Source organism: Nomascus leucogenys, chromosome 17, assembly GCF_006542625.1.
Source record: "Nomascus leucogenys isolate Asia chromosome 17, Asia_NLE_v1, whole genome shotgun sequence".
In the NCBI taxonomy this organism is placed as follows: Eukaryota; Metazoa; Chordata; class Mammalia; order Primates; family Hylobatidae; genus Nomascus; species Nomascus leucogenys.
Window position 1 is genome coordinate 141416 of NC_044397.1, and position 24830 is coordinate 166245.

At 42.3% G+C, this 24830-nt stretch overlaps 2 protein-coding genes and 1 pseudogene across 5 annotated transcripts in view; 2 read left to right on the forward strand and 1 right to left on the reverse strand.

Moving 5' to 3' along the window:
• KCTD20 (potassium channel tetramerization domain containing 20) overlaps positions 1-5536 on the forward strand; it is a 46271-nt gene extending 40735 nt beyond the window's left edge. For both annotated transcript variants that reach the window (XM_003276896.3, XM_030795670.1), the window contains one exon: positions 1267-5536. In XM_003276896.3, coding sequence (XP_003276944.1) covers positions 1267-1559 — 293 coding nt within the window. In that variant the 3' untranslated portion in view covers positions 1560-5536. The remainder of the gene's footprint in view (positions 1-1266) is intronic.
• A 2935-nt stretch (positions 5537-8471) lies between these two features.
• On the forward strand, positions 8472-8627 carry LOC115831093 (annotated as a pseudogene).
• STK38 (serine/threonine kinase 38) overlaps positions 8552-24830 on the reverse strand; it is a 54863-nt gene continuing 38584 nt past the window's right edge. For 2 of the 3 annotated variants that reach the window (XM_003276897.3, XM_030795669.1), the window contains 7 exons: positions 22081-22183; positions 21168-21229; positions 14411-14528; positions 13050-13173; positions 12468-12563; positions 11395-11489; positions 8552-10592 (listed from right to left, as the gene is read on the reverse strand). In XM_003276897.3, coding sequence (XP_003276945.1) covers positions 10462-10592; positions 11395-11489; positions 12468-12563; positions 13050-13173; positions 14411-14528; positions 21168-21229; positions 22081-22183 — 729 coding nt within the window. In that variant the 3' untranslated portion in view covers positions 8552-10461. The remainder of the gene's footprint in view (positions 10593-11394; positions 11490-12467; positions 12564-13049; positions 13174-14410; positions 14529-21167; positions 21230-22080; positions 22184-24830) is intronic. The other variant, XM_012496503.2, reaches the window with a different exon arrangement.

Sequence of the window (24830 nt, forward strand, 5' to 3'; positions counted from 1 at the left end):
CTGCCTGCCTGCCTGCCCGCCACCACGCCCAGCTAATTTTTTGTATTTTTAGTAGAGACGGTGTTTCACTGTGTTAGCCAGGATGGTCTCAATCTCCTGACCTCATGATCCGCCGCCTCGGCCTCCCAAAGTGCTGGGATTACAGGTGTGAGCCACCGCGCCCGGCCCCCTCTGTGGATCTTTGTTTGACTCTTGTGCTTTGCTACTCTTGTTGCCTCATTTCTGCCCACAGAACCCGTCAAAGCTTCATTGTGTCTGACTTAAGTTGAATTTAAAGTTGGAGGACTTTTTTTTTTTTTTTTTAAGAGACAGGGTCTCACTCTTCTGCTTACACTGGAGTACAGTGACACAGTCATGGCTCACTGCAGCCTTACCTTCCTGGGCTCAAGTGGTCCTCTTGCCTCAGCCTTCCGAGTAGCAGAGACCACAGGCATGCACCACTATGCTTCACTGTTTTTTTTTAACCTTTTTTTCTAAGAGATGAGGTCTCCCTCTGGCCTAGGCTGGTTTTGAACTCCTGGACTCAAGCGATCCTCCCGCCTTGGCCTCCCAAAGTGCTAGGATTACAGGTGTGAGTGACAGTGCCCAGCCTTGGAAGACATTTTTGAGATTATCTATTAAATCTCCTCCTACTCGGTCTTTCCCTTGTCTGTTAGGTGCATTTCCCAGAACAACCCATCAAACTATTTTACCATTAGAACATTCTGCCATACATATTTAATAGATAACGGCCTCCATCTCCTGCCTGCCTTCTAGTTAATAGCCTCTGAAGCTACTTTGACTATTTTTCCCATTTCCATGTGACAGCCTTTCACATATTTTAGGCAGCATCTCTGTTTTTTCTTTAGGCTACACATTCCACATTTCCTTAACTATTTCTCACACAGTATGCCCTCTAAGCAACAGAATTAAGAGGACTAGGGTAGCCATGCCTTGGCAGGACTTTTCTTCTATGGTGTTGTTGCCAGCAACAACAGCTTCCTGAACTAGTAAGAGGCTTCTCTCCTCTTTCCATTAGAAGGGATAGAATTCTTGTTACTTCTCAGATTAGTCCCTTCTAGGGACAAGACCTACTAATCTGACCAGGAAGGAAGTGAACATGTAGGTGACTGGGGCTGGGAGAGCATGGGACAGGGACTGGTCACTTTCCACATATTTTCCATGCTGTGATTTTGGGAGAAAACTGATGTGGTTAGGAAGGAGAAAGTACGGACACCAGAGTGAGCACAATTTGTTAGTCATGAGAATGGCCTTTTTCTGTTGCAGGTTACCCTACCTGTAAAGAAAAAATTAAGAGAAGGCCTGGCGGCCGGTCTGAAGTCATCTATAATTACGTACAACGCCCCTTCATCCAGATGTCATGGGAAAAGGAAGAAGGGAAGAGTCGCCATGTGGATTTCCAGTGTGTTCGAAGCAAATCCCTCACGAATCTGGTAGCTGCTGGAGATGATGTCTTGGAGGACCAGGAGATATTAATGCATCACCCACCCCAAGTGGATGAACTTGACCGGCTAAATGCCCCACTTTCTCAGATGGCTTCTAACGACTTTCAGGATTAGGGCCAGCTGTGGGTCTACCCCTTGTTGGAGCCCATCTCACCTGGGATGCCTGCAGCCAGCCCTCCCTCATGATTTGTCTCACCTTGAGCAGGAGACATGCTTCTCCCATCCTTTTCCTTTCTGCCATAATTAACATATGTCCTTTTCAGTAAGTCTGTGCCTCTGGCAGGGGATGAAGAAGTACTCACTGGTAATTAGCTACCATCTTTGCAGCAGCCCTGGTAACTTGAAAAATTTGGGTATGGTGCTGTTCACTGAGTCTTTGTGTAACTGCAAAAGCAGGAAAGGAAGTCAAGACTCCTGTCGCCTTGTGTTTAGCAAAGCAGTCCTTATCCTTTATACTCTGTTCTTGGGTTTTGTTTTTGTCTTGTTTTATACCAGGCAAATTGCTTAGTAGCAAAGGGACCAAACTTAAAAGGTGACAATCTCTAACTTCTAAAAGCAGGCACCAATCAGATGCTCATTAGAGGTTAATGAAGATGCCATTCTTGGTGGCCTCTGCACCCAAATTGCATCTGGAAAGAACTAGGGTCTCGTTCAGAGTGTCCAAAAGGAAATTCTTAAGAGCTTAAATTCAGATTTGTGTCTCATTAATGCAGTGAACAATTCAAAACCACACAGATTCCTTGGCAGGAAAGATAATGGAATAACAATGTTGATGAGACATTTTTAGCTTCAAGGTTTTGGAATCTAAACAAATGGATGATTCATTTGGAATGAAACTCACAACGCAAGCAGAAGAACCTCTCCAAATCAGGCCAATTGGGTTATCCTGGCTTGGAATCTGGTGTGAAACCATAGGCCTTAACCCTCTGGAGCAGCACATTGCTGTGGATATGTCTAGGAGACCTTAGATATGGCTTAAAGGCTTTCAAGATGAGGACAGAAATTGCTTACGATTGCTCAGTTTCTCAACAGAAAGACTTGTAAGAGTGCCAGCATGGGGTATATGGAGTGAAGCTGGGTGGGAAGCAGCATCTGCACAGTCCCTGTCCTAGTGCAGGATTTTTCTCTGTATGTTTTCATACCATGGGATTTTTGGATATCAGTGTATTTCGGTTCTTGAAATAGCCTAATAGCTGCTCACACATTGGGTAGGAATATTATACCAATGTCATCCCCAAAGGAAGGGTGAGCTGAATGGAAATTAAGCCCAGTCATTTTATTTGATCTATCAGCTCTGTTATCAGTGCATGATCACCCAGATCACCCTCCTCAGCCCCCACAGTGCTGAACCACCTTCCCTCCTCTTCTCCATGGCTATTAATAGTATGGCTAAACTTAGAGTCCAGAGCCAGATATAAGTATTTTGGGATTATCTCCCAGTTTGTGGTAGAAGCTAACTGGAATACAGGTTGAGTATCTCTTATCCAAAATGCTAGGGACCAGAAAGGTTTCAGGTTTCAGATTTTTTCAGATTTTGGAATACTTAACAGTTGAGCACCCCAAATCTGAAAGGCTTCTGAACATCATGTCAGCACTCAAAAAAGTGGACTTTGGAGCACTTCAGATTTCGGATTTTTGGATTTGGGATGCTCATCCTGTGTAGGAGAGGCTACTCGATTCCATTTAATGACTGTCCTAGTCATAATCATCCAAAGATAAAAGCCAGGTAGATGTTGAAAGCTCTTTCCAGGGCTGAAAAAGTGTTCTTACGTTCTCTGCATGTGACTAGCATCACTGTGGAAATTAATGCTCTGTTCTTCACTAGAATGTAGTAAGTGGTTAAATTGAGCTATCCCCTACCTGATGACTATTGGCATCCATTTGCAAGGCCAATTGCCTGGATTAAGGGTTAGGATTATTTGTAGCTAGAAGGTAATTTTATTTCTATGAAACTAATTGGCTCATATTTGAGGTCAGGTTTGGCCTTGACCTTACCAGTACATTTATACCCACTACCAGTTGACTAGCCCAGATAATTGTTAAATGGTGCTTCTTTTCTGCTTCTCAGTAGACTTCCATGCCATTACAAAGGAAATCTGAATTAGTGTTTGTATATTCCATGGTAAGTATGTATAACTTCTGTTACAGCTTATGTATTGTTAACATTTAAGTGTAAACCATGCCACAGCCAACACTTAAAAATGAAAACTAATTAGTTCTTGCTTAGGGAAAATGCCAGGTATGAAGTATGGCATATACTCGACACTGTCCTATGTAGCCCTTTACTTTGCCCAGGCTTTCAAGATTGAGGTCTTTTTTCCCCCAAATTAGGTTAACATGCATTTGACCCCAACCTGTGGTGTTTGAGTAAGCTGGAAATCTGTGACAGTAGGCTTTCTAGTGTCGTGAGGTGGTGGTGACTGAAGGAAAAGCTGGGATCACAGGTTCCTTCTGGTGGAGAGGAAGGTTTATTTCTATGCCCCTCCCACCACCCTCCACCTGGAGCTCACCCAAGCCTGCCCCAGTCCCAGGGCAGGCCATTCTGCAAAAGCAGGACCTCACAGACACAAGGGCTGGGTTGAGGTCACCCCCTTCAGAGTTGGTTACTGGCCAGATGGGTAAGGGGCATTTGTAATTTTAAAAAGGTGGAACGTGGGTTTGGTGTTTTCTTCTAAGTGCCTAAATAAGCAAGCCAGGCTGTTGATATTTTAGCCAGAGTAACTGGCAAGCCAAGATTAACCCAAATCTGAAGTTTAGTATCTTGAGTTTGCATCTGCATCATATCATGCTATTTTGATGAGGAAACATTTGCCACTGAGGAGTTGGAGGGAGGGCAAGACGACAGTGTTAAAATAAGTCAGATCATTTAATGGTTTCCCTTAAGCCCTGGAAAAATATTTGGAAGAATGGCAGCAAAAAGGTTAAGAAAGCAAGCCAGATTTACTGCACAATATGCAGTACCCAGTACTACTTTAAATCTCAAGAGAACAGTATGATGTCTAATGTATACAGGTCTATGAAAATACTGTGGAATAAGCCCAGGAAGGTTAGATGTGTTTGCAGATAAGTGTCCCAAAGGGTCCCCCTCTAAGTAAAACAAATATTCAGACCACAGGCTTTAATGTAAACTGTCATAAAGTGGGATGTGGAGGATTTTTTTTAAGTCAAGTGTCAATCGAAGTTAAAAAGCAAGGGTTTTTGGCCAGGCGTGGTAGCTCACGCCTGTAATCCCAGCACTTTGGGAGGCCGAGGCCGGCAAATCACCTAAGGTCAGGAGTTCGAGACCAGCCTGGCTAACACGGTGAAACCCCGTCTCTACTAAAAATACAAAAAAATTAGCCCGGTGTGGTGGTGAGTGCCTGTAGTCCCAGCTACTTGGGAGGCTGAGGCAAGAGAATTGCTTGAACCCGGGAGGTAGAGGTTGCAGTGAGTCAAGATCCTGCCACTGCACTCCAGCCTGGGCAACAGAGCAAGACTCCATCTCAAAAAAGAAAAAAAAAAATCAAAGGTTTTGGCTGGGTGCAGTGGCTCATGCCGGTAATCCCAGCACTTTGGGAGGCCAAGGTGGGAGGATCACTTGAGGTCAGGAGTTTGAGACTGGCCTGGGCAATGCAAAAAAATTAAAAAATAGCCAAGCATGGACATGGTAGTGCATACCTGTAGTCCCAGCCACTCAAGAGGCTGAGGCAGGATGATTGCTTGAGCCCAGGAGGATGAGGCTGCCGTGAGCCATGATGACGCTACTGCACTCCAGCCTGGATGACAGAGCAAGACCCTGTCTCAATATTTTAAGACAAGGGTTTGTAGTAATGTATTCAATGCCACTTCTTGCCATCACTTTGCAATTATTGAAATGGGAATACTGAGCTCAGAAAGCAAATATGATGCTTTCATGGGAGATGGAGCCACATTTGTGTTCTGTGTGGCATCACTAGTGCAGGAGAACATTACATTTTCTTCTGAAGGCAAAATGCTTGTAGGTTTTGCCTCTTTACTTTGTATTTACTTTTAAAATTGCACTTGTTCACCTACCAGTGTTTACGAAATCCTGTATTTGGGATGCTTTTTCTATAATAAAATATTATAATTTGTGTGTCTTTTTTTTTAGCAGAAAGCAAAATTAGAAATAAAGATGTTGAGCCAGGCGCATTGGCTCACGCCTGTAATCCCAGTACTTTGGGAGGCCGAACGGGTGGATCACTTGAGGTCAGGAGTTCGAGACCAGCCTGGCCAAGATGTGGCAAAACCTTATCTCTACTAGAAATACAAAAATTAGCCAGGCGTGGTGGCACACGCCTGTAGTCCCAGGTACTGGGGATGCTGAGGCAAAAGAATCACTTGAACCTGTGAGGCAGAGGCTGCAGTGAGCCGAGATTGTGCCACTGCATTCCAGCCTGGGTGACACAGCAAGACTCCGTCTTAGAAAAAAAAGTAGGTGGGTCTTTGAAGACTTCACTACCAAGGTGGGAGGTGAAGCCACAGTATGGAGATCACCAAGAGATCACACGACTAAAGAGGGCAAAGGCACCAGCACCAACATTTAAGTGTGGAACTAGTAAGAAGGAAGTCAGGGAGATGGGAGGAGAGTGAGTTTGCTTTAAAAGTTAACAGTGTGAGTGCAGCAGATTAAGATGAGGACTGAAGGGGGAACCCAATGGATATGGCAGAACACCAGTGACTAGAGGAGTGATAACAAATACGAGCATGTTTTACACAGGAGATAAAATTAATACTAACATTTCACACATAGGGCAGAAACCAGACCAGCATGGATTAAAGTGGGGAAGTGAGAAACAAAGTAAAAGTGACTGCAGTGTTCCTTATGCTCTTCACAAAAGTAATTATCTATTCACAGATCCATGCCTCCACCACAACACAGGAGCATACTGACCAGCCTATAAAACCCTGGACTGCTCACTTTTTTCCCTCCTGCCCAATCACTGCCCCCTAAATAAAAACATATCTGGGATGCTTCACTAAGCTACTCACAACTCTGGGTTGGCTTGTCATCGTCACATCAACACTAATGTAAATAAGGTGATGCTACATTCCATTAAGCCACTTGGTGGGAATTCTCTCAAACTGATCTGCAATTCAGAACCACCTCACCAGTCTGTTGCCTCATCAAACTGAGCTTGAATGTTGCTTGGGCAAGGTGTTTTTTCTCTGGAAATATGCATGAAAAAGCATCACGAAGGCCGTTTTTGTCAGTGTTGGCTTTCATGGATCATTCCAGAGAAGTATGCTCTGTAGGAAATGAAAATATCATTCACTGAATCCTTCTGAATTCAATTAAAAACACCACTTGGGTTACACAGCAGCCCAGGAGAACCAGGACAAGGCGATCTAAAAAAGTTCCAAGGAAATAATTCTGACAAAGAGCATGACCAACTGATGGCAGAGGTGGACTCTTACTAGGCCATACAGATGAGTTTTCAAATTGGCAATCTGTTTTGCAGAACCTGAATATTAATCCTGAAGGAACTCATGTGAATCTTACTTTTGACTTTTTTTTTTTTTTTTTGAGACAGAGTCTCACTCTGTCACCCAGGCTGGAGTGCAGTGGCACACAGTCTTGGCTCATTGCCACCTCCACCTCGCAGGCTCAAGTGATTCTCCCACCTCAGACTCCTGAGCATCTGGGACCACAGACACGTGCCACCATGCTAATTTTTTGTATTTTTGGTAGAGGCAGGGTTTCGCCATGTTGCCCAGGTTGGTCTTGAACTAACTGGGCTCAAGTGATCCACTCACTTCAGCCTCCCAAAGTGCTGGGATTAAAGTGTGAGCCATCATGCCCAGCCCTTTGAAAGTAATTCTAAGAGCAACAATGGATCAAGCTGGTATCCACCCATCAACAGTCAGAAAAGCAGCCTGGGTAATTTAGATGCAGGGGAGAGGAGTACTAAATAAATGCCAATCAACCAAGCCAACTAAAAAGAAACAGGTACTAAAGAAAATTGTGATGCATTCCTGGACTGGAAGAGATCAAATGATATGATTTTGGTTTCATTTTAGTATGCAATTTTCTAACTCCCCCAATGAGAGTAGGAAACAGAATTTCTGTGAACAGGATCAACACTGAGCCAGTGTTGCCCAACATGTTTCTTAGGATTCATAAGCCTTAGAAAGACATTACCCATTCTGGCTGCATTTAGCTTCCTCTGCCTGCAGTTTCTACTCTAGCTGGTCTTTGCCCCTCCCTTCTTGACTCCTTGAGATGCTTTTCCCTACCCACAAAGGGGCTAACAAGTGGGGCATATGGGACTCCTCCAGTATACAACATCTCAGAGACAGAACCCTGCTCTGATGGACACAGGGCTGAACAATTCCATTTTTTTCTTTTTTTTTTTTGAGACGGAGTCTCGCTCTATCACCCAGGCTGGAGTGCAATGACACGATCTCAGCTCACTGCAACCTCCGCCTCCCAGGTTCAAGCGATTCTCCTGCCTCAGCCTGCTGAGTAGCTGAGACTACAGGCTCGTGCCACCATGCCCAGCTAATTTTTGTATTTTTAGTAGAGACAGGGTTTCACTGTGTTAGCCAGGATGGTCTCAATCTTTCCTGACCTTGTGATCCCACTGCCTCGGCCTCCCAAAGTCCTAGGATTACAGGTGTGAGACACCGCACCCAGCCAACAATTCCATCTTATGAGCTCATGAGATTCCTCGTTGACTGCAGGCTGGGAAAAAACGGGGCTGGGCTGTAAAAGGCGGGACAGATGACAGCACTTTTGTCAGGATGTGCCCTTGGCCTTACTGTGAGGGGAGGGCCCACTGCCCTGCAACAGTGAGGTGGGTGGAAGAAGCACATGCAGTCGGGGCAAGAGAAGTAGCTCCCTAAGAACAAAAGTCAGTCCCAGCTTTCCTGAGATGGAAAAGCACTTTGCATGAAGATGGTGATACAGTTTTGAAATTAACACTCGAAATTAGGCGTTGTAATGGTGTGCGGACAAAGGGGTTAAAAGCAGCCATCAGCACTCTGCCTCTAAGTTATATGCCACTATTTGCTTTAAATCACATCACAATCCCTTCTTGGCCTTTTTGCTAAGATCAAATGCAGTATCTGTTCTTATCAGTTTAATAAATCACACCACATATCTGCACTACTGTTTTTACACAGTTTATTCAGAAGTTTAAAAGTTAAAATGTGGGCATTTTCCCCTGAAACAAATCATCCCCTGCCACTCCCCAACACAGACTCTCCCGACACTGCAGTTCCTTCTCTTTACCCAGGCTTACCACACATTCTTGCAAAACACACAGGAGTCAACACCCCAACTATTTGGTAATACAAAGAGACTACAAAGTCACACAAAAGAATCTCATTTACTTCCTTTTCACTAGCAGGCTATGAATGAAAGACTGAGAGGCAAACAAATCACATTCATCCAGAGTTGAGACTTCCCTAACCTTTTTTCTTCCTCTAAGAGGTTAAAACCCAAAGCAGTTTCACTGACAACTGTAACTCTGATATTCCATTTTTGTCTTCTGAACAGCTAAGCTAGGACATACTTTCCTTTCAAAGCTGATCTTCACAACCTCAAGACTGGCAGAAAGCAGGCTCCCAGCTGCAGCTCAGCCACAATACTCTGCAACAGGCAAAGTTCCCACATAGGTGCAAATGATGCTTTAAGAGTTATCAAAACTTTTTTAAAAATAATGCATTAATATGGAGCCTCCACATTTTTCTGACGAAATTCCTCTAAAGGTGGTGGCAGCTGTGAAACAGAAGGCACTTTGTGCTAAAATTCAGAGGATCTCTCGAGAGAACGCCACAGCAGAGAGACCCAATCCGCCTAAGTTGCAGGCGACCCTTTAGGGTGGGGAGGAGTATCCCCCAGGAAGGCATCTGCAAAGGAAAAAATTGTAATCATAATTCCAAGGCAAAATGGCTACTTAAAGTTGGGAGAGAAGAAATACCAAGAGAGAAGACAAAACATGGTTGCGCCCACGACTGAGGAGTGAACTTTACACGGACTTGGCAGCTGGCAGCTGGCTCTGTACTTCTGTTGGGCTGGTTCCTTCACCATTTCCAAAGGGGTTCTGGAGACCTTGCGGGAACAGGAACAGCACCTTAGCCAAGAGGGTTCCAGGCCTCCAGCCTAGGCCTGGGCTCTCCTCGTTAGGTTCCCAGGAATAAATTGAGTTCCTGTTGGCAGCACTTGCAGGTATTGCTGGTCCACAGCAACATCTGTCTTAGGGATTTTCTGGTACAGCCGTGAAGAGAAAGGATCCACCGTGAAGAAGGATCCACATAATCCGGGATTCCTTGGCAATGCCCAAAGACTTTCTGGGCCTTCTAAGAGCAACAATGGATCACGCTGGTAACCCCCATCAACACTCAGAAAAGCAGCATGGGTATTTTAGATAGGGGACAGGGAGGAGATAAATCAATGGATTGACAGTCTTTATCTTAGTACCATAAATAAAGTGCACCATGAATGGAGGCTATAAGCCACTCGCCTGAGGCTGAGGTATGGGTAGAAACTACCATCACCACCCTCAGGGTGGCGGATCATTTCCTTCAGCCAGAATCCTGGCTGCTGAGACTGTCTTTATTGCTTTATTTCCTTAGTACTATGGAACTTTTAGCTATAAAGGAAATACTTGGTGGGCTTGGCAGAGAGCGTGTCACAAAATCACAGGAATTGGCTGATATTCGATGACTATACATGACAATCTCAATAATGGATGATGGCTGTTTTTCCCCTTCATTCTGATGAACTTAGGAAAACTCAAGTTATTTTTAAAACACCTATCAAATTGGCTCATGATGCTTCTCTTCCAAAGCAGGATAGCTGTTTATGGCTGATGTAGTAGAAATGGTTGTCTTTGTTTACAGTTTTTCAAATGCATTATGGAAGAAAATCCTCTTACTATCACATTTCAGGAGACTTTACTATGACATATTGGTGGGTTCCATCAACTTCTTGGAAGCTCTTCAAGAGTGTGAGAGGAAAAGCATGATGTTATACAAAGAACTCTGCTCCACGTAGGATTCCGTGGCAAGAGTACTATTTTGCTGCTTTCATGTAGGAAGGTATTGCCCCCCTTGCAGTCAGGCCCTCAAAGCGCTTGTATGTGTAATTGATGAAGACCCAGTCTTTGTTCTTGTAGTCAGTCTCAGGGTGATTACTTGTGGCCACTGGGAAAGAAATAGGTGTGAGAGTTGATTCACTGCCTTACCTCCAATGGACTACTCACGGTGCTGAAGACGGAACTCTGAAGAACACACCAGTTTCTATTTGGGAAAGCTTATTTTTCACTCTTATGAATTTTTTTTTTTTTTTTTTTTTTTTTTGAGACAGAGTCTTGCTCTGTCGCCAGGCTGGAGTGCAGTGGCATCATCTCAGCTCACTGCAACCTTGCCTCCCGGGTTCAAGCAATCCTTCTGCCTCAGCCTCCCCAGTAGCTAGGAATACAGCTGCGTGCCACCACACCCAGCTAATTTTTGTATTTTTAGTAGAGATGGGGTTTCACCATGTTGGCCAGGATGGTTTCGATCTCTTAACCTTGTGATCTGCCCACCTCGGCCTCCCAAAGTGCTGGGATTTTAGGCATGAGCCACCGCGCCTGGCCTCACTCTATGAATTTTCTACATTTTCTTGCTCATGTTCTTTAAATCTCATATTTCTTCACAAAATTTTAATGTTTTATTTTCCCATTCCTGTCATTTCAGATTACCTAACACTTAGTAAATAACAAAAGAACAGATTTTTGTGACTTACTCACCCAGTTGAGCAGTCTAAACATGGGAGCTGATACTCATTTTCCATTCACCAAGGTTTCACCACTACCCAGCATTAGAACTGGAAAAGTACTTACAAAGAACCGGAAGAAATGAAGTTCTTCTCCATGTTCCCTACCCTGATTTGTAAACATCATCCCAAAATTGGGGGTAAATAATGTGCTTATAAGGCAGCAGGAGACAATGCTGGTGGTGTTACCTGTTGGCTTAAGAATATCAGATTCTGGAAACTCATCGAAGTTTGAGGTATCATCAATGCTTTTGATTTCAATAGATATTGCAGCAGGTCTCTCTCTGCCAAGAATACACATGCCAAAAATTACTAACTTACTAATCAAATGGATCATACCAATCAAGTCTTTCTCCAAAAAAGACCCCTGGTCTGACATGAGAAGACTCTTCACTGGCAGGCGGCATTTATTTTCTCTGAAAACCTTATAAACACTGACCAACCAAGCCAACTGACTGTACCCAAAGTAAATTATGATTTAAAAAAAAATAACTCAATCATTCATAGCTAGAAAGAAAGATAAGAATAACTAAAACCTGAAGTTAGTGCAACTCCCCCCATGGCCTGGCCTGTCTACTAAAAAGGGAAACTGAACCTCTAAATGTCCCCTTGTGTAGGGCTCTGCCCTTCTTCCACTGGAGGTGCCAACAAGTAGGATGGCTAAAAAAGTGGCAAAGGTAAAAAATCACAAGCAGCAAATCAGAAAACAATTATAAAATAAATGAAAACTTCACCTTCTATTTAATAACCAATGAATGCCGAATGAGAAGGTCTGGACTACAGCAGGTGGTCTAGGCTCTCACGGCTGTTGGCCGTAGTCTACTACCCCCACCATAACAATTTTCACTCTCCCTTTCCCTCTCCACTTCCACCCCTCCAATCTTTCCTCCACTCCTTTCTCCCTTCTCTATGTTCCAGTGATACCTTCCACCCTGTGGGCGGGAACAGTCCCGCTGGTGGGCCCTAAGAGGTTGCTGAGTTCTAGGTAAAGGGTAATACACTTCCTAGATGCTCCCTCCACCTCAAAAAACAAAGTTCACTTCACTTTGTAAATAACTGCTAGATTCAATATATTCCACGACACATGGCTGACAAAAAACCTAACACCCAATCTTCACCATGAATGAAAATCAGGAAAAGACCCTGAATCTCTAAGAAGCTCTCTTCCCTTACTTGGCTTGCCAATGATGGTCCTTCCAAATTATTATTAAGTAAACTAGAGACTTTCTGAAATAATTCTGAAAGTGTTTATATGGATATACCTGATATGTTCCCAGTCAACGCCTTCAAAAAAAGAGTTACTTTTTATTTCCTCAACTCCAGGAGCTCCAATTCTATGTTCCCATTCACAGCAGAATCTGGAAAAGACAAAGCCCTTTCAGCACATCTCAAGCAGTCGCTTCAGAAAAAGAAAAACTTTTTTTTTTTTTTTTTTTTTGAGATAGCGTCTCACTCTGTCACCCAGGCTGAAGTGCAGTAGCACAATCATGGCTCACTGCAGCCTCAACTTCCTGGGCTCAAGGGATCCTCCCATCTCAGCCTCCAAAGTGGCTGGGACCACAGGTTCCGCCACGCCCAGCTAATCATTTTTTTTTAGAGGTGGGGTTTTGCTGTGTTGTCCAGGCTGGTCTCAAACTCCTGGGCTCAGGTGATCCCCCTGCCTCAGCCTCCCAAAGTGCTGGGATTATAGGCATGAGCCACCATGCACAGCATTTTTATTTGTTTAAAGAGAGGAATAGGAGGAAACAGAAAGCAGATTCAGGAGATAACTAAAGTTTTTTAAAAAAATGGAATCATTCATATTAAAAAGCTGAGAAAGAGGGTGGAGGAATGTTCTCTAATACCTCAAAATTAGATCCTTGGCTTTCTCAGAGATGGGAACTTCTGGAGGAAAAGTCAGAGTTTCTTTCCAGTTCATCACCTTCTTATATGTCTCTTGAGGGGTCTCAGAACAGAAAGGTGGGTAGCCTGTAATAAAAAAGGAACTTCGGAGCTTTTACACTCCAGAACTTTGAATCTGACCGAGATTACCCTCCTTAATAAAATTCTATATGTCTTTTTTTTTTTTTTTTTTTTTTTTTGAGACGGGGTCTCACTCTGTTACCTAGGCTGGAGTGCAGTGGCGCAATCATGGTTCACTGCAGCCTTGAATTCCTGGGCTCAAGTGATCTTCCTGCCTCAGCCTTCCCAGTAGGTGGGACTGCAGAAGAGCACCACCACATCCAGCTGATTTTTTATTTTTCTTTTGTAAAGACAGAGTCTTGCTATGTTGATCAGGCTTGTTTTAAACTCCTGGGTTTAAGCGATCCTACCGCCTCGACCTCCCAAAGTGCTGGGATAACAGGCATAAGCCACCGTGCCCAGCCTGATTCTGTATGTCTTTAATGACTACTGGATTACTCTGTATGGCCATCCCTCCATGACATAGACAGGATTTCCACTTATCCCAGAAAATATCTAAGCCTATTTTTCATTCTCCCCCAAACTCCCAGACCCAAAGTGAAATCATGCCTCTGGTACCACTAGGAAGTCAGCTAACAGGTAGAGCTGGGAAAAGAAAGGAGGACAGAAATAGAGTTGCAGGTGTGGGAATCACTATGCCCAAAGAAGAAATGAAAGGATGAAACAATATCATTCCAGAAATACCCTTCTATGGGTAAAGTACCAAATAACCAAATAAATACAGAGACACACCAATACAATAAGAGGGAGAGAGGCCAGAGGGTCCCATGATTTGAAGGCTTTGACAGAGGAAGGGGGCGGCAAATTAGAAAAGTGAAGCAATGCCCAGTTAAAATGCTCTGCATACAACGGATATTTAATAAATGCTAGTGACTCAAAGAGCTTCTAAATGGAGAAGATGAAGGTATAAGAGAAAGAAAAACATAAAAAATGATCAGCAAAGCAACTGCAGGATGCCAGTAAGCCCAAGAATGGAGTGGGATACATCTTACTGAAAGAGGTGTCATCTGTCTAAAACAATTCACTTTGAAAGACCAGTGGGGAAATCACTGCCAATTGAAACAGAGGCTGGTATCAACGTAAAAGTCTGTCACGGACGCACAGAAAAGTCCATCAACATAAAAGTCTGTCACGGACACACAGAAAAGTCCATCAACATAAAAGTCTGTCACGGACGCACAGAGAAGTCCTCTGAAACCGACTTACAGGCTGGTATCAGCGTAAAAGTCTGAAACCGACTTACCGATGAGCATCTCATACATGATCACCCCAAGCGACCACCAATCACAGAGCTTGTTGTACCCGGTCTGCATGAACACCTCAGGAGCAATGTAGTCAGGAGTGCCTACTGTGGAGAAGGCCTGAAACACGGACCACACATCAGGGAGGCCCAGCCAGGCAGGAGGTGCCCAGAGTTCTGTTCTAGAAACCCAAGGCTGTGAGTACCACCCGAAGCCACCCCCAAGCTAAATAAGCAGGACTGCCCAGTAGCTTAATGGCAAGCTTGATTTCCCAAAGCACTTTCCAAAATGAACAATAAAGCTTAGTTAATGAGGCGGGAGACCCTTCTTAACTATGAGTCACTAGGGCAAAGGCATCTGTGTCATAATTACTGGTGTTACAATTTACTGAGCACCCATTAATTACTAGGCTCTGTACTTAATATATATATTACAATGAGTTTTATATATATATATATATATATATATATATATATATATATAACTTCATATACATGAGTCCATTTAATCCTGACGAAATTTTTCCAAGGAGGACCTCATTAGCTTAACTTTGCAGATACAATTTGATGCTCAAAATGGCTTTGCCCAAGACCCCAGAACCAGTTAGGTGGTAGAGCCCAGTTTAGAAATTAAATATCTGGCTAGGAATGGTGGCTCACACCTATAATCCCAGCACTTTGAGAGGCTGAGGTGGGCAGATCACAAGGTCAAGAGATGGAGACCATCCTGGCCAACATGGTGAAAACCCATCTCTACTAAAAATACAAAAATTAGCTGGGCGTGGTGGCGTGCACCTGTAGTCCTAGCTTCTCGGAAGGCTGAGGCAGGAGAATCGCTTGAACCCGGGAGGCAGAGGTTGCAGTGAGCCAAGATCGTGCCACTGCACTCCAGCCTGGCGACAGAGTGAGACTCTGTCTCAAAAAAAAAAAAAAAAAAAAGACAGGAATTATAGTATCTTACTCCAAACCATCCCTCTTTCTATGATACACATTCTTTGATTTAACACAATCATAAAGGGAAGCTATATGATCAAAAGCCAAAGTTATATCCTATAACTTAAACATTTATAAATACCTATTTACCAAACTTAATTGTTTTTGTACATAGTTCTTGAAGGAATGTTTTCTTTTTCTAAGAAATGGGGGTCTCCCTTTGTGGCCCAGGCTGGAGTGCAGTGGCACGATGATGGCTCACCTCAAACTCCTAGGCTCAAGAGATCCTCCCGCTTCAGCCACCAGAGTAGCTAGGACCACAGGTGCATGCCACCACACCTGGCTAATTTTTTAATTTTTTTGTACAGATGGGGTTTTGCCATCTTGCCCAGACTGGTCTTTAACTCCTGGGTTCAAGTGATCCTCCCACCTCAGCCTCCCAAAGTGCTGGGATTACAGGAGTGAGCCACCACACCTGACCAAGAGAAACATTTTCTGCATTCCAGTATTCTACTCTAACATACCAGGACTGCAAAATAAGAGGAGAAAGTACAATCAAAGCCTCCTAATGTGCTTACCATTTGAGGGCTTACCATGTGTAAGGCTCTGATCTAGGTGCTTTAAATATTATATAATTTTTTAAATTACAGTTGTATTGTTTTTTAAAACATGTATTATAAAATATTACAAACATACAGAAAAAAGGAACAGACAATACAATACAGACCCATTACCCATATGAAAAAGAGTAATAATTTGCCATATTTGTCTCAGATCATTTGTCTTTTTTTTTTTTTTTGAGATGAACCACACCTGGCTAATTTTTTGTATTTTTAGTAGAGACAGGGTTTCACCACATTGGCCAGGCTGGTCACAAACTCCTGACCTCAAGTGATCCACCCACCTCAGCCTCCCAAAGTACTGGGATTACAGGTGTGAGCCACCGCAACCGGCCTTGTTTGTCTTAACATTCGTTTTGAGATTTATTCACGTAGCTCTAGTTCACTCATTTCTCTGCTGTATGCTATACTGTTATATAAATTAATCACAATAGTTTTTATCCGTTCTTCTGTAATGGACAGTTACATTGCTTCCAGTATTTCACTATGACAAATAACACCTGAATAAACATTCCTGTAATACCTTCTTGGGCACTGTGCATTTCTCTAGAGTATAAACTAGAATATTGCTGAGCCTTGGGTTATAAGCATTTAAACTTGAGGTATCTTCCATGCCCTCCAAAGTAGTTAGTCCCTATTTAAACCAACCCTGCTGGGGATTAGCTTCTGGTGCTCCACATCTCACCAAGACTTGGCTTTGTCAGATTTTTTTTTATTTTTACCAATCTGATGAATATGAAATGGGATCTCTTTTTTTTTCTTTTTAAGAGATGGGGTCTTGCTCTGTCACCCGGCTGGAGTACAGTGGTATGATCATAGCTCACTGCAGCCTTGAAATCCTGGCCTCAAAGGATTCTCCTGCCTCAGCCTCCTGAGTAGCTGGGACCGTAGGGATGTGCCAGCATGGCTGGGATCTTGTTTGAATTTGCATTTACTTTATTTCAAGCAGGGTTGAGCACATATTCATATTTTAATTGGCCATCCAGGTTTTTATTATGAATTCCTGTTCAGATCCTTTGTCCATTAGTATTTTTTTAAGTTGTGTTGTCTTTTTTCTTATTGATTCATAGGAATTCTTTATGAATGCAGGACATTAATCTGTTTAAGATATTTGTATACTGCAAATATCTTCTCCCAGATTGAGGCTTGTTATTTTTATTGTGATTTTTTTTAGTGAAGTAGTATTTGTTACCAAAAGTAAATATGTCACATACATACATGTGTTAATTACACACATTATCAAATTATAATGCATAATCATGAAAATGAATAGCCATGAGTTCAACTGAAGAACCAAGTAATACCAATATTATTAAAGCTAAACATGTACTCCTCCCCGTCTCTCCTGCTTCTCTTAACCACTATGCTGAATTTCGTGTTTTGTCACTCCTCTGCTTTTAAAAATAATTTTGCCATGTATCTCTCTAAATGAGATCTTAGTTTTATTTTTGAGCTTTATTAAAATGGTACCATTCTATATACAGTCTTCTGCTATTAGATTCTTCCTCTCAACTTTGTTTCTAAAACTGATTCACACTGTCACACGTAGCTGTTAGTTCAATTATTTTTACTGCTGCAAAATATTCTGTTCCAGAATGTAACTATTTTCCTGTGGATGGACACTGGGTTATTCCCAGTCTTTTGCTATTATGAAAATGCAATAAACATTCTTCTGCCTGTCTCCTGGTTCACATGTGCAGTTTCTCCAGGGCCTATGACTGGGGTAGAATTGCAGCGCTGTAGGGTGTACACATGAATTCTGAAAGGTAATTCCAAAGTAGCTGTACCGTGTGGCTTGTTTTTTCATTTCTTTATGTCTTTTGATATATAGAAGGTTTTTTTTTCCTTAAAGTAATAAAATAAACCAACTTTTTCCTTTATGAGCTGTAGTTCTTGTATCTTATTTAAGAAATCCCTCTTTACTCTGAGGTCATAAAGATATTGCCCTGTATTTTCTTTAAAAATTTTTAAAGTTTAATTTCCCATCTAGAATTGACTTTTGCATATACTGTAAGGTGGGGATCCATTTTTTCCATATAGCTAAGTGTGTGTGTGTGTGTGTGTGTGTGTGTGTGGTGTGTGTGTGTGGTGTGTATGATATATATTTAAATGCAGATATTAAATAACACAAATGCCAGTGTTGTCTTTTGTCTTTAAGCTTTAAAGACTGAAACGTGGATTAGGCCCTCTCCAAGAATTTCCATTCTAATCATAAAGGTAAGAAATTACAAATACCCTTTAATTTAGAGATGAGGTTTACTCTACCAAAGATGAATGTAAATCTAAGCAGATCTTACTTGTTCAAAAATTTCCATTATAAAACCAGAGGTCTACTGCCAGAGGAAAAGAACTCCTTCAAGATACCAGTGCATTAAAAAAAAACTCTTAAGAGTTATAAAATATAGCAAACAACAGGCTCAAACCTGTGAAGGTAAAAGTATTGCTCTTATTCCAGAAACCAGAGTCTGCCATAGGAGCTCGCTCGCATTTTACCACACTTTTTACCACACCATCTGTACCAGGTGTGCCCTTTCCAATCTAAGGACTGCCCCCTTCCCAAACCTTTGCTGTTTTCCACACCAGGGTGTCCTCCAACTCTAACCTCATAAATCTGTACTCCAGTTTTTCCTTTTTTTGTCTGGGTATTTCAAGTGTCAATGAAAGCTGCAATCTGGAATAGCTCTATTGGTTGTTAACAGTCATTTCAACTAAATGTGTTCTAACCTTAATGATTTTGTGTCAGGGTTTTAGGAGAAATAAAGCAATTTAATTTCCTACTCACTTCTGTAAATTCTACCCTAAAAAATTAAACTGACCAAGATTGGATGCCTAGGTGTCTATTACCTTTTATATCTGTAATTAACTTAAAGCTGACTCATATTAATCAGTTACTGGGGCCTAAGGTTATACAGGACCACATAACAATTTAAAACATTACAATATAATTTAAGCAGCCAAGGAATGAAGCTAAAGCCTCTACTTTTTTTAGTGATTCCCAATGGACTAAAAAGTAATAGGCTGAGTAGCAATTACATATGTTAGGCTTAACCTAGAGCAGTAAATTTATATTAACCATTAATGAATATCAATCTTCAGCTTGGTACTAGCTGAATGGGATCACTTATAAAAGGTCAAAGTAACACAGTTAATTAACATTTGGAAGACTGAGAGGTGGCTTCATTTTCTTCAAGTTATGAAAAGAGATAATATGAGGATGACCTTAATTTACACTTTCCCATTTCTACTGTATATAGTATAAAAAGGCAAGAACCTTAATCATAGCATCAGGGCCTTAAGTTTATTCAGATTTTCAAAAAGGTTTTTAACTATTAAATGACATTTAACTGCAAACACGAAAATTGTGAAATTGCTTTCCTTATAGAACTACAGAAATGGTTCCTCTAATCATGACATGACCCTTGGGTACACATCAAAGAGTACAAAGCTTGTCTTGGAATACAAGGAACAATTCAAGACACTTAAGCTTTCTCCCCAAAATACTTGTTAGCACAGTAGCCAAAGGTTAAATCCTGGCCTGCCAAAAAAAGAGAGAAAAGAAAAGAAAGGAAAGAAAGAAAGAAAAGAAATCACAGATTCCTTACTTTCTGTTTCTAAAAAATAGATAAATATTAGTTTCCCAACAATGCAGGAGCTATTGTTTAAGACATAACCTCTTCAGTGGAGGTTCTCCACATTCAGTGCACAGTAGAATCACTCAGTCTTTTAAAAACCAGATACCCACACTATATCCCAGACCAACTGAATCATAATTTCTGTGGGTGGAACCTGGACATCAACATGTTCTGAAGTTCCCCAGGTGATTTTGTTGTGCAACCAAGGTTAAAAACTACTTCTCTGTGGAGAGATATAATAGAAGCATCTGACCAAATTGGTTCTTGACACTCCCTAATCCTCAACAAGATACATAAACCATTTTTCAACCACATACAGAATTCAGAAGTTTAAAGAGTAGCAGAGTTCCCAAGGAAGGGAGACTGTTTTGTAACTAACTGTACTAAACTGAAGATTTCCCAAGTAAATATTGTCTGAGGCCCCACTGATAGGTGGGCTTCAAATAAATCAAAACAAATGCAAGCCTTTCCTTTGACTCTTTCTTAAACCATCCCATAGGCTTCCATTTTCACATGTAACTGACATCCACCTATTAGTGACCTACTAAGAGTGTTATTAAAGGTACTCTAGAGAACTGTAAATCGGTATTTTACTAGGAATCCTGACTGAAACACAGTATTTGGTAAATTTGCCAAGTTACTACCATACATGTGGACAAACAGAAGTGCTACCATTTCTAGACAATACATTTGCATGACCATCATTCCAAGTTAGTCAGTTTCCCATTGCTGCTACTCTGCTTTCTAATGACCAAATGTTAGTTTGGCTTTACCATCATCAATTTCATTTGCTATGGGTTTCTTGCAAAGCTTAAGAATGTAGTGATACACATTTCTATTATCTGGCCAATAACTTTCCCGTAACTGGACACTAGAACATGTACAATGAACTTCAAACATGAACCAATTTATCAGCTATTGGTAAAAAATAAATTCTGCCTAGACAGCAATATTTCACTGGTAAATTTGTACTTCCAACATACTATCAAGGTAAACACGATGTTTCTTATTTTTCAGCCTGTAGGACATAATTTTATATAGGCACAAAGTCAAATGCATATAAAGTAATAAGCATTCCACTTATATTTCTCTCCAATCTTTATAAGTAAGTTCTTCTTTACATCATGAAGTCAGAAAGTGTGAGGAAAATGAATTGAGGAGACTTGCCCTTGCCCGAGTGGATCAAAATTTTTAAAAAGTTTGAGAACTGATGCCTGAAAACTCTAGGTAGGTATTTGTACTTAGTTCTGACAGATCTCCAGCTTAACTATAACCCCTTTACCAGTATGAAAATGGAGAAAAGGTGGGGCAGGAAGGAAAGGTATTGTTACCAAGCTAAAAGGTCAGAACGAGGTCACCCACGGAAAATGTCACAATCAAAACAACCTAATATTACCTGTCCTCCTTCCAAAGATTCCTTACAGTCCTACCAACCTAACGACAGCACTCTCTTTAGGTAATCTTAAAAGCAAGGGATATGTTGCAAATATTTGTCCAATGCAAATTTATGTGCAAATCGTTTGAACTTATTCATACTTGGTTGGTAGCATTTCAGAAGCCACAGATATTACTTACTAGCTGACGTCTATTTCTTTTCCAGGTTTCTGCTTTCCTTTTGGAATTCATGTTCTGGAAAGCTGAAAGTAAAGAATACAAGCTGCAGTCGAAGTTCAGACCAAAATGTTTACTACTTTTTTTAGTAGGCTCTTTCAAGTCATATGAGACCCTAAAGTCTTGCTTTTCTTCTACTCATACATCAAAAGCTCCAGATGATCCATATCCTAGTACATTTACAGTAAACCCAAATCAGAGGCTGTAAAGCATTAACTTAAAAGACTCACACAGAGTTGTAAAAGGCACTCCCATGTGGATCAAGTGAAAGAGGATACAGGACTTAAATCAGAATTACAGGGAATTCAGTCTCAACTAGAATTGAGGTCCTAACATGGACCTAAAACAGTCACAATTTCTCAAAATTACCATCAATTTTCCAAGTAGTAGTAACTTATACGATCAGGGACATCTGAATTTATGATACATGATTTGACATAAGCTTTTCTAGGATGAACTGAAATTTTACTACATAGCTGTCAATGATATCATAGTGCTCAAATGGAAGTAACTGTCATAAACTTCTTTCTGTCATGAAGGAAAGAAGTACCCAGGATAAATCTAGCTCAGAACTGTTCCCAGGAGTTTTTCTCCTACTACTTCTGCTTGCTTGTCCCATACTCATCCCCAGTGACCTTCCCAGTAGACCTCTAAAGAAGACCCCTTTCAACCTCTGCCTTCACACACTTGGTACCCACTCATTCATCTTGCCTCACCAGACAACACAAATCACAGGCAAACCTGGGAAGGTATTTTTATTCTCTACATACTCAAAGTGTGAGAATCTCCTATCTGTCCTGCATAATTTGGTTACAAGGGAAACAGCTCTTCTAGGCCCAGTTAGAACGAAAAGGCAAACGTAATTGTTACCACTTACTGAAATCACTGGGGAGGCTGTGGTTCAGATTCCTATAAAATTCTGTCCTATGTGCTTTTTTCAGTCCTGTGCAAAGACCAAAGTCAGAAAGTTTCACATGGCCCTATGGGGAAGAAACAAGGTGATAGACGGATGAGTATTCTTGGAGGTAGAACAGAACATTACCTTCTGCTCCTTCCAGCATCCATTATAGCTCTACAGCCAAAGTACACTGCTCCTTCTTTTATTATAAGAAAAATCATGTAATTGCAGATAAATTTTTTTAATCCCAAATCCTATTATACTAATAAAATTATTTTCATTTCTGCATATGATCTTTGGTTTTATCCAAATACTGATTTTTAAGCATAGCTGACCCCTCCACAGCATCTAGAGACAATTTTACTACTTCTTGTACTCAAATATTCCTCTGTTTCTATATGGCCTTCAGGATTTTTTTTTTTTGTTTTTTTGAGACATGGTCTTGCTGTGTCACCCAAACTGGAGTACAGTGGCGTGATCATGGCTCACTGCGGCCTCGACCTCCCAGGTTCAAGTGATCCTCCCAACTCAGCTTCCTGGGTAGCTGGGACCTCAGGTGCGTGCCATCACATCCGACTAATTTTTTTTATTTTTTGGAGATACAGGGTTTCCCTGTGTTTCCCAGGCTGGTCTCAAACTCCTGAGGTCAAGTGATCCTCCCATTCCAGCCTCCCAAAGTTCTAAGATTATAGGCATGCGCCACCACACCTGGCCAAAATTACCACTTTAAAAGTCTACATAATATTCAATTAACTTGGCACTTCATTGTTTACCTTACCATCCCCCTAATACTGGATGTGCATTCCATTTTCAATTCTTAGCTCTCATATAACATGGATTATCAGGTGCCCTCTGACAGAGTCTGTATGCCCAGACCTAACTGGGCATGATTCAGGATGACCTTAATAAATAGTTGTTAAATGAAGAGTAAATCTTTTCAAAATTGTTCATATAGCTTTTCCTCCTCTTATTCCATTGGAATAAATTCCAGGAGTAAACTGTTTCAAAGACAAAGAGAATAAATATTATTGGATAGTCCTTGATAAATGCTATTGCCATGAGAACCTTGGGCTTCTAGTCAGAAGCCTCTGTGGTCATTGGTGCCTTTACCTGACTTTTGCTCAGGTCCGCTGGGCTCATTCCGCCCACTCAGCCTGGCAGGCTTGTGCTACCAGCCTGGATCCCAAGCCTGCCAAGGGCAAGACAAGCACAGAGTGGCAAGGCGTGTGTGAGTGCAGGGTCCAGCCACTGCACACAGCCAGGCACACCGGTGGCCACTGTATACAGCCGGGCAGAGCAGGCAGCTCCAGGTGCCGGCATAGGTGCTGGCTCCATGCAAGCCTGCAGCTGGATGAGATGCACTGCAAGCGGCTTCTGTTGTGGGCACCTGCATCTGGACGAGGAGAATGCAGCGGCACCTGGAAGCTTGGAGATGCCAGAAACCGCAGAGCCCTAAAGGGGGTGTCACAGCACTGGCTCAGGAAGCCCCTAAGTCTGGGATCCCGGAAGGGCCGCAGCTCTTCTCTCCTTCTTATTGCCTGCAACATGGCGAGCAAGGGAGACATATTTCAGCCCTGTTTGTGTTACCGCTTTTTCAGCCCCACCATTTGACGGGTCCCAGGTTCTTGTCCTGCATTCAGGAAGAATGAGGTATACGGACAACTGGAGGGTGAACAAGGTGAAGAGGAGCTTTATTGAGCGACAGTACAGCTCTCAGGAGACCCAAAGTGGGTTGCTCCTTTCCGCAGGCAGGTCATCCTGACATCTGTGCAGCCTTCAGTGCAGAAAAGACCCAGAGTGGGTACCTCCCAGACGCAGGCAGGTCATCCCATCTGTAGGGGTTCGGTAAGGGTGGTGGGAAAAATTGTAGAAAGAAGCAAACCTTCTTAGAAGGCTGGGAAGTTTTACAAAAGCTTCAGAAAAGGATTTGGCCGAAGGCAGCCAGATTCTCTTATCTGGTGCCTGAAAGCTTAGGTTAGATAACAAAGGGGCACATGGATACGTATGTAACAAACCTGCACATGGTGCACATGTACCCTAAAACCTAAAGTATAATAAAAAAAAAAAAAAAAAAAAGAAACTGATCTAGGTAAGTTAGTTTACTTAGGCCTTGGAACCTGGCCTTTAATAATCGAGGCGCAGGACTGCTCTCTCTGGAGATGAGGTGGGGGTGGGGGACGATGACCACGTTAATTACCCACAATGACTCAAGGCCTTTGTCATTAAATCTGTACTAAATAGTTGCCTGCAGCACCAGCTTGTCAGGGCTGAGGCTGCTACAACTCTTTCTGTAGGCAGCCCCCTCCCGGTAGCCCACTCTTTCACTGGATATCTGTGTTGGAGTGCATTTTTTTCATCCGTCGCTTGGTCGCAGTCTGCAGGTTGGACCCGGCACCCATCAGGTCTGTAGCCCTTAGGAGACCCGGAGTAGACAGCTCCTTTCTGCAGCAGGTCGTCTGACATCTGCCAGAGTCTGAGTCCAGGGTTTTTATGGGTTTCAAAAGGGAGAAAGTACGTGCTGATTGGTCCATGGGCGGCCACGGGCAGGTCCGGAAAAACCACAAGTTCTTACTCTGGGCCACAGACTCCAGCCCGAACTGACAGCTTGGCCCTCAGGCTTCAGGCCATCCCTGGCTTGAAGGTGGGGCTTCGCCAGGGACCCACCCCTTTCCACCCAGGAGCCTGTCTGCCTCTTATGGCCATCAATCATTTTGTCCACAGCACCCAGG